General features: G+C 38.3%; 1 protein-coding gene across 1 annotated transcript; it reads right to left on the reverse strand.

Annotated features, from left to right (window-relative positions):
* Window positions 1-3,135: 3,135 nt before the first annotated feature.
* LOC136664891 (psychosine receptor-like) lies at window positions 3,136-8,355 on the reverse strand. Its single transcript, XM_066642373.1, has 4 exons — window positions 8,234-8,355; window positions 6,938-7,039; window positions 6,388-6,432; window positions 3,136-5,123 (listed from the first exon to the last, which is right to left on the reverse strand). Exon 4 carries the CDS (start codon window positions 5,111-5,113, stop codon window positions 4,199-4,201), a length of 915 nt encoding a protein of 304 aa, XP_066498470.1. The 5' UTR covers window positions 5,114-5,123; window positions 6,388-6,432; window positions 6,938-7,039; window positions 8,234-8,355; the 3' UTR covers window positions 3,136-4,198.
* Window positions 8,356-10,797: the final 2,442 nt, after the last annotated feature.

Below are 10,797 nucleotides of genomic sequence, written 5' to 3' on the forward strand. Positions count from 1 at the left end.
ACACTACTGCTGTTACTGAATTGATATACACAGCTCATTTCTCCTCTCTCTCTCTCTCTCTCTCTCTCTCTCTCTCTCTCTCTCTCTCTCCTACACACACACACACACACACACACACACACACTGTAAAGCTCAAACGGCAAACTGTAGCCATTAATTAGGACTCAGTGCCACAATACCATTAATTTTATTATGCAATTGGAAAGAAAGATTGCCAGACTAAAAGGACCTTGACCTGTTTCTCCTGAAAGAACCAGTTGAAAATGAAAACTACTGCAGGGCTCTACAGGATCAGCCTTGCCTTAAATCACAGCAGGACCCTCTGACCCCTCTGGCTGGCAGCCTGGATATTAACTGTAGATCTATGGTTTTACAGTAGAGAACTGTGGTAAGTGAGTCTTTCAGTACTCATTTTAAACACAAAAGTAAACCTTAAGGGAACACTTACATGTAATACTTAAATGAGTATTGTGAACTACTTATTCATAAATCAAATTTATTTGCATAATGCTTTTTACAGCTGCCACAAAGCAGCTTCACAGAATTCCAGTAAGAATGTAAAAATCCCCAGGTGAGCAAGCCAAGGGTGACCTTGGGAGGAACCAAAGCTCACAAGGGAGGACCTATCCTCCTCTGGTCAACCTATTAGTAATAATAGTTAGGAGTCCATGAAAACATTAATGTAGGGTGGGCAGGTCCAAAGTAATTGATGGTGGCTGGATCTGCCGTTATCGGTTATCAGCCGACAATCTGACGTTATCTACGGGGGAGCATCAACTACCAAAAGTTAATCTAAACAAATGAGTTTTTACCCTAGATTTGAAGATCGTGACTGAGTCCTGAACATTTTCTGGAAGATCATTCCAGAGGTGGGGGGTTTCTTGGAAGTATTAAAAATCCAGTACACTGTGATCTGAGTAATTGTCCTTAGAGCTACCAAAGTAAACAGTATTGTTGTGGATATTGCAACATCACAGGAGTTCGGAAAAAGAGACTCAACCATCACTGCAACAAGCCACATTTCTAGGCAGGAAGGAGCAAGCAACTGTGAACCCCTCCCAGAACACCATGTCTCGCTTCACACCTAGCCCACGTCACACATACATATGGAAGTCCATTTCCGCCACATTAAAAAAAAGCCCAGTATTTTTTTTTCATTAATATGCAAGTTGCTATCTTATTATTTTGAGATACTAAGTCAATATATTTAGGTACTTTTTCATTATTTTGAGATAAGTCAATATATTGAGATTTCTCAATGTATTGACTTAGTATCTCAATATAATAAGATAGTGTCTTAAAATATTGAGATAGCAAAAAATGTGGTGCCTTTTTGTTTATTATTTTATGTGGTGGAAACAGGCTTACACACACACACACGGCTTGATGCAATTAAATTGCCATGAAACTTGTCAATATTGTGAGACTCGCTTCTTTGTGATAGACTGGCAACTTGTCCAGGGTGTCTTTCCTGCCTTGGTCTTTCACATTGCTAACAATTAGCTGATGTGTGGGGAGCATACTTGAACAGATTGGCTGTCGTATCATCATCATCCAGATAGATGCTGCACATTGATGATGACTGAGGTGACTATATCACTGAATGACAGAATGTGGGGGTGTAGAAAAGAGCAAGGGTAATTAAGTAATTAAAAAAAAGGTCCAGGACACTTTTATATCATTCATTCATTCATTCATTATCTGTAAGCGCTTATCCAGTTCAGGGTCGCGGTGGGTCTAGAGCCTACCTGGAATCACAGGGTGCAAGGCAGGAATAATGATGCCCCCTGGAGGGGGCGCCAGTCCTTCACAGGGCAACACACACACTCACACCTACGGACACTTTTGAGTCGCCAATCCACCTACCAACGTGTGTTTTTGGCCTGTGGAAGGAAACTGGAGCACCCAGAAGAAACCCATGCAGACACAGGGAGAACACACCACACTCCTCACAGACAGTCACCCGGAGGAAACCCACGCAAACACAGGGAGAAAACACCAGACTCCTCACAGACAGTCACCTGGAGGAAACCCACGCAGACACAGGGAGAACACACCACACTCCTCACAGAGAGTCACCCGAAGCAGGAATAGATCCCAAAACCTCCAGGTCCCTGGAGCTGTGTGACTGCGACACTACCTGCTGCGCCACCATGCCGCCACTTTTAATATCATGAATAAGAAATAAGAATTATAGGAGAAGTTATTGATTGCTCTGTTAACCCTTTTACAGCTTCATTACCATTGTGATGCCTCACTGACCTGTAATAGAGAGAATAGAGCCTCTGCCATTCATATTCTGGGCTCAGCACTGCAGAAATTGCATTATGAAACCTTTGGAAATCATAGCTTTCGAACTCTTGCAGTCATTCCAATGTTTTAACATTTCCTGAAGTGTTATGCTTTGTTATGTAATGGCATTTCCATCCTAACTAATTGTATTCACAGCTCTTGTTCTTATTTTTAACTTGGCTGATTATTTGGTGTGTTATGTACAGTGGCTTGTGCTGCTGTTGGTTTTTGGCTTAATCCCAGAGCTGTTGTGACTGTAGCTGCTAATGTGTGAGGCAAGTGAATCATCATTACCAGTAACACCTTCTTTCTTGGAGAAACAACACAAGCCAAAGATGTAAGAAAAGCCTTCTACAATGTGTTACACCTTCCCGTTGGTCAAAGGGGAATTCCAAATTTTGTTTCATTTCTATAAATCTTTAAAGTGAAACCACATTAAATTCCAAGTGATTTGATGTGCACTGGTGCATTTCAAATAAACAGACAGACTTTAAATTGTTCACTGGTAGAAACTAGACACCTGAACCTGCAATGACCCTGGACGTTATAAATTACAGAAAGTTATGGCATAAAAAGTTTCAGAATGTGCTTCTTATGCCTAAGACATTGATATATGCAATAGTTTAAAGAGAAAATTTGGGGATTTAAATGTATTTTTATATATATATAACCTTTAACATCATAAGCTGGAAACCACCAGTTCACACTAAACAACTACTTTGTATGACTGAATCAATGTTGATGTTGATTATTTAAGCATAATACTGTTTTAAAGCAAGGAATTCAAATAAATATTTTATTATTGCAATTCAGTACAAAATATCCTTCTACCAACGAATGTAATTCCAGCAGCTTAGAGCAATCATTAACATAGCACTTTTTCTTAAAAGTAATACAAGTTTAAGAGGAATTTTCACATAGAAAAGCCATTCTGTATCTGACAAAATAGCTGTGCAGTTTGACTAAAGAATGAATCCTGATATTCCCTTTTTAACAGGGGTTATATGCCACAGTAGATGCCTTCCTGATGAAACTACTTATTTTATTACCAAGGACAACTGAAGATTACTAGACCTCAGTTTCCAGAAATCTGCTGATATTGCACATTGTGAGATAGAAGGTAGGGCATTTGGCCAGGGCTGGAGACTGCTGCATCACTTAACCTCATACATTAAAGGCACTGGCAATGTTTAAGACTCATTATAGTGCTCCACTGCTCATGGGAAAGTGAATGGCAAACAGCCAAGACAACTGTTCCTTCACAGTCAAAGAGTGCAGTCTGATGGTGCAAGTGACCGTTTCTCCTCTGTGATAATGAATATCAAGGTTAAAAAATGTAAGTGTCTGTATATTTCAGGGTGCTCCTGTGTTTTCTCTACTTTTATTACTGCTTTTCAGGTAATCAAACTGGAGCTGAGAATTTCTCCATGTATTCATCTTCTAAAAAAGTGACCTAAAAAAGTAATGTGCCCATATCATGGAAATCCAACCCTTTACTTATTGAAGTAAAAATGTAACAGTTTTTAAACTATTTCAAAACATATCATTCATTCCCCTGTCCATAACGTACCTATATTTAATTTATATATAAATACAAACAAATTTCATAGAATTGAACAAGAAAAATATATACATAGAAAAAAATTAAAATATGAAAAGGAAACCTATGTACAGGATACAATCAATTTTCAATGGTTAATTAACAAAATAGCCTTTTTAGAAAAGGCTAAATAGACAAAAAAAACAGACAAAAGGTGTTTGACGCTCTGATGATTTCTGCATGCAGTAGCAGATCGAGGCACATAGCGATGTTCTGTGGTCTTTGACTATTTGGAGTTAAGGGAAACATTGCAAATGTCATTTTTAGCCGAATGACTGCATGTGAACCGTTTATTAATAAACATCCTTATCTCTGAAATCGCATAAAGACTTGGGTGAACCATGTGCGTCCAGTCCTTGTAATGAAGCAGTACAAAAGGGGATCAGCCAGGCAGTTGAGAGTGGAGAGAGCCCCACCAAACTTATAAAGAATGTAGAGCCAGGTGGGAGGCTCACAGTCCTCCAGAAATGCCCTTAGTACCATGGAGATATGTATGGGGCCGAAGCAGATGCAGAGAGTCAGCAGTACACTGCCCAGGAGCCTGAAGGCTCGCTTGCGCTCAGGAAGACTCATGGCCTTGTTTGAAGAAATTTCCACACAAATCCTACAGTAACAAAACACTATCACCACAGCTGGCAGGAGGAAACCCACTGTGAAGCGTGCCACCATCACTCTTTTTTGTGCTGGGGACAGTGGGAAAATGTCCAAGCAAACCTCTGCATCGTCATCATAGATATTGTTTGGTGATATGGTAATGGCATTGAATATGAGAGCTAAGATCCATACTACAATACTAACTGTGGTAGCAGTGCTGGGTGTACGAAAGAAAGCAAATTTAAGTGGGTGAACAACTCCAAAATAGCGGTCTATAGCAATGCAGCTCAGCAGCAGAGCACTAGTGTAGTAATTAATAAAGAGGAAGTAGACACAGACAGTACACAGTGTGCTGCCATGGCGCCAGGAATTATTGTATGTAAAGTCCATCCATACAGGCAAACCAGCGATGAAACAGAGGTCAGACAGAGCCAGGTTAAACAGGTAGACACCCAGCTCATTATTTTGTTTGATATGCTGACAAGACACAATGAGAGAAAATACATTGGAAGGGATTCCTACTAAGATGACCACCAAATGGAGAATGAAGAAGACGTGTCTCAGTTCATTTATGGGATAGCACTCTGGTTCTTCAGTGAAGTTTGTAGTAGCAGGTGTAATATTCATTGTCTGCCAGCTGAAGAAAAATGGAAACAGCATTCAAGCTAAATAACCAGTTTATTAAAATAGTCAAAAACAGTCTGAACACGAGACGTTTTAGAAATAAACTGGATAAACACACTTCTTTAAATGTATACATAACTCTATGCATATAAAGAGGTGCATAGAATGTAAAATATGTAGTATGCAGATTTCAGATTAAGAATTGTTAATTCATTCATTATTTGTAACTGCTTATCCAGTACAGGGTTGCAGTGGGTCTGGAGCCAACCTGGAATCATTGGGCGCACCCAGGAGTGGGCGCCAGTCCTTCACAGGGCAACACACACACACACCTTCACTTTTCTGAGTCGCCAATCCACCTACCAACCTATGTTTTTGGACTGTGGGAAGAAACCGGAGCACCAGAGGAAACCCATGCAGACACAGGGAGAACACACCACGCTCCTCACAGTCACTCGGAGGAAACGCACGCAGACACAGGGAGAACACACCACACTCCTCACAGACAGTCACCCAGAGGAAACCCACGCAGACACAGGGAGAACACACCACGCTCCTCACAGTCACTCGGAGGAAACGCACGCAGACACAGGGAGAACACACCACACTCCTCACAGACAGTCACCCAGAGGAAACCCACGCAGACACAGAGAGAACACACCATACTCCTCACAGACAGTCACCCAGAGGAAACCCACGCAGACACAGGGAGAACACACCACGCTCCTCACAGTCACTCGGAGGAAACGCACGCAGACACAGGGAGAACACACCACACTCCTCACAGACAGTCACCCAGAGGAAACCCACGCAGACACAGAGAGAACACACCATACTCCTCACAGACAGTCACCCGGAGGAAACCCACGCAGACACAGGGAGAACACACCACAATCCTCACAGACAGTTACCCGGAGGAAATGCACGCAGACACAGGGAGAACACACCACACTCCTCACAGACAGTCACCCAGAGGAAACCCACGCAGACACAGGGAGAACACACCACACTCCTCACAGTCACCCGGAGGAAACCCACGCAGACACAGGGAGAACACACCACACTCCTCACAGACAGTCACCCGGAGGAAACCCACGCAGACACAGGGAGAACACACCACACTCCTCACAGACAGTCACCCGGAGCGGGAATTGAACCCACAACCTCCAAGTTCCTGGAGCTGTGTGACTGCGACACCTACATTCATTAACATGATCAATTTTAATAAGCGATTTATTAAATTCACAATTGTATTTAATCAAATATGATCTTCTCACCTGTCTTTACTGGTCTGACACTTGGTAGCTGTATGAGCCTAAAAGCTAAGAAAATAAGTTTACTTCTAAAAATTTGTACAAACTGACACACAAAGACACAGACACAAAAACACTTACACACAATTCTAAAAAGAGTTGTTTGTCATAAATACAGAAACATTTTAGTTTCCTGATGAACCACATTTATAAAAGCGTAAACCGTCCCATAACGTAAAAGGTTGTTTACACTCAAAATCTTTATTTTAAACATGGTTCGTTTAGGTAGCCAAAATATTTACTTATATAGTTAGTTAGTTAGTTAGGTATGGCAGATTTCATTTTTTTTTCAATGTTGTCTGATTGGACACAGTTCCATACTTCTTGACAATTATAAGTTAATTTTACAATAATATGACATCAGACAATGGATACTTTAAACCCATCTTCAGTCTGACTGAAAGCCAGACTAGACAGATCAGAACATTACAAGAAAAATTTCCTGCTATTTATAGGTGTCAAATACACAAAAATGGCAAATAATAAACACATCAATAATACAGGAAGAACTTACATGGTTATTGAGTCAGAAAAAGTAAAAAAAAAATGTGAAAAAGGATTTAAAAAGTATTATAAAGCATCTCAGCATTGTGACTCTTCTCAGCTCGTGGCTCGTCTGAAATAGAAATGGGAAGAGTTTTTACTTCCTGTGTGATTTTTTTTTTTGTGCTGTTTTCAGATTTCCTTTCTACCCACAAGGGTAGAGGAAGATGACTTGTTGCAAGAGTACGTCACATTTGTCTGTTTCCACTGGTTAAGAACATCTTTTATTGCAACATATACTGCAGTAAATATACCAAGCGAAGGTTTATATATAAAACACCGAAATATCGTTACATTTATGTGTGGGTAATAGGTTATAAGAGCTATAGTTATTGAGCTAGTAAGTCACGACGTTACCGAAAGTGAAAGTAAAATCCCGTAAAAGGTGAATGTAAAATTGAGATTTAATGCATTTTCTTTTTGAGTTTAAAAACGTAAGTGCACATCACAGTTACACTACACCCCAATTACACTATATGTGTCTCATGCATGCAAATTTTATCTAAGCTGCCAAACCCGAATCCTGTGGTCTGTGGCAAAATCTATGTGGTTATAGAGCTTGCACAAGACATGTTTGTAGGCATACAATATTTCTTTTACATTTTTCTAGATATTACGGTGAAAACCAAAAGGAAATGTTCTAAAATAGCACTGTTTAATTAATAATAATAATAATAATAATAATAATAATATAAAATTAAATGTAATGTATACACCTTATACACAAGTTTACTTTGCAGTTAAACATCAAAATATAAAAAAAGACATGGCATTAGCAACATCTAGCAGTACCGCCACCAGCAATGACACCGAGTGGGCACACAACGATGGGACTTTATTGGTTGGATTCTGGTCGCGACGTCACATAGCCCAAATACAACTAATTTACAACATTATAAACGTATGCGAGATTTTGGTTGTGAATTTGACGTCGACATAACATTGAAATGAGCCATGAGTTTGTAGACATTTTAAGAAGTATGTTGAATTTTGGTTGGGGTTGCCCCTAAAATTCTGCTTAAATTTTGGATCTAGTTTTTATGTACATCATTTCTGTTAACATTCCTACACATTTCATGGCTTTGCTATCGTTATTTTATTTATTGTTTTCCTTCACATTAAACTTCTCAAATGCCTCACTTCTCCTGATCTGTAAAATACACACGACCACAACACTGCGGTCAAGCCATCCGACACTCAATTTTCTTGGTTTCGCTATCAGACGCTAAGGAGCAATCAGCTGTCTGAGGCTAAAAATGTCACTTACACGCCTATAAATGGTACAATATGTTGCTGACAGGCCTTAAATAGTTCACATTGTTCTACGATGTGAAGCTAGACTGCTCATGTTGTCACTTTTGCCGCACACAGCACTACACTAAAGGAAAACGTTCTCTGTTACACGGCGACTGCCGATACGGAAGGCCAACGAGCTCAAAAGAGTTGATGAAAAAGGCAATTGTTTTTCACTGCTTTTGATATCTAACATATTGTATATTTTCTGTATTTTATTACCGTTATATTTCTGTTTGCTTACGGAATTGTTTTTAAATGCTTTAAAAATGGCGGATTTTATTTGTTTCTACATAAAAAGAACGTGTTTTTCAAATTGTAAATGCCATTTAAAGTAGCTACTGTAATGTATGTTATTTACATAATGACATTACATAAAAGTTCAAAGTGAAATAAAAAAAAAACCTGACAGTAAAAACTTCTGATACTAAGTGTATAGATTTGGCTGCCCTTCCTGAACTACATGGTGGTCTCTGTTTTCAGAAATTACGGATCTTTTTAAACATACAGCTATTTAAATTAGCGACTGTAATGTATGTTATTTACATAATGACAAAGTTCAAAGTGAAATTGAAAAAAAAACAACAACCTGACAGTAAAAATTTCTGATACCAAGTGTGTGGACTTGGCTGACATTCCTGAATAAGATTGTGGTGATTGTTTTCAGGAAATATGGATTTAAAAAAAAAACAGCCATTTAAATTGGCTACTGTAATGTATGATATTGACGTAATGACAAAGTTCAAAGTGAAATAAAAAAAAACCTGACAGTAAAAATTTCTGATATACCAAGTGTGTAGACTTGGCTGACCTTCCTGTATAACATGGTGGTCTCTGTTTTCAGAAATTATGCATCTTTTTAAAAATACAGCCATTTAAATTTATCTACTGTAATGTATGATACTGACATAATGACAAATTTCAAAGTGAAATTTAAAAGAAATTGAATAGAAATTAATGGCTAGAAAATGATATAATAGGTAGAAAATGAGGGACTTTAAAACTACTACAATCATTTTCAGATATCTGAATTGTAGTCATTGTGTGTATTAGTCCCCCCATGTGACGCTTACATCGTAATAACACCAGCCGATGCTCCATTAATGAGAACTGTACATAAGTTTATTTACATGTCAGCAAAATATAGAAAAAAATCTACAATGCTGAAGTTGGCTTCTTATTCGCCAGCTTCTTCCTCAGATCTTCTGTTCCATCTTAAATGGTACAGTAATTGCATTTTCTCGCCAATAGATGGCAACATATGAACATGACTTCAATACTGTGGAAATATTGGCTTATTTTCATGGGAATTACCTCTATCTAGCAAGCCCAAAAAGGCAATAACATTTTAGAAACAAGCTCAAAAAAGCAGCCCACGACTACAAATATTTTTAAGTGACTTTACTGAAAATGTAAAACTAAAGTCCACTATAATATGCAGACCTGGCTAATTTTACATGGCGCTAAAATGGGCTATGTAAGTCAAGTACATTTTGACAAGTCAGGATAATAATTTAAGATCTAGAATCACATTCACATATCAATCAATATTATCATTTAAGATATTGGAAGTACAAAAGACAAATAAGTTCAAGATATCTGTAATGTATTTGAAGATATCTTAAAAGCAATTCTGAATAGTCAAAAATACAGTTTGTTTATTGCATTGTATTGAGAAACAGCCTTGATGAGTCTCTTTGAAAAAATATATGCTCATGACATGTGTGGGTAATGCTTTATGCTTTAAAATGTTCAACAATATAATGTGTTTATGTTTTTACAAAATCCCCGAAAAGACATTGCTCAGAATATATGTTGTTTCAGCAATAACACCATACACCAGTAGGTGACAGTAAAGCATCAGGAATCATGAACATCATCATTCCCAACAGCGAAAAAATCCAAATACACAAACTTAACGTGTTAACATGCAAAATAATATTGTATTAACATTTTCAAATGCATTAACATGTAAATATCTTTGCATGTTAACATTAAATTATACTTTATGTGTAGAGCCCAACATGTTCTGACCCCAACGACCTTCCATAATCAACTGAACTAAGCCCATTGGGTATGGAAGGCTTGTATTGTCATCCAAGGACAAAAAACTGAATGTGAATACAGTGATATAAATTGTATATATTTATAGATATATTTTAATGACACAATAATAAGACATGCAAAGTTTTATACAAATGTTATTGTTGTGGACAGGCGTAGGCTTGGTTTTTAGGTCTTGTGTGCACCAAAGTGATGATGTGCAATAACTGGGTCAAGTGGCAGTGGTGGATGTAGTGATTCTTAATATCACCTGTTCATTCGCTAGTTGAGAGTGGGTAGTGAGTGGGTAATGGGGGAAGCCTACTTTTTGCTGACCGTTTACCGTTTGCTGTAGCTTTTGCTGATGTGAACTTTTTGCCTGTGAATTAATGGTTGAATTTGGATTTTTATGCCTTTTGTATATCATGGATGTCTTTGGACTGATGCACTGACGTTTTTAATGTTCGGATACTTGAGGATTTTGATCCAAAATAA

Source organism: Hoplias malabaricus, chromosome 1 (genome assembly GCF_029633855.1).
Source record: "Hoplias malabaricus isolate fHopMal1 chromosome 1, fHopMal1.hap1, whole genome shotgun sequence".
Taxonomy (NCBI): domain Eukaryota; kingdom Metazoa; phylum Chordata; class Actinopteri; order Characiformes; family Erythrinidae; genus Hoplias; species Hoplias malabaricus.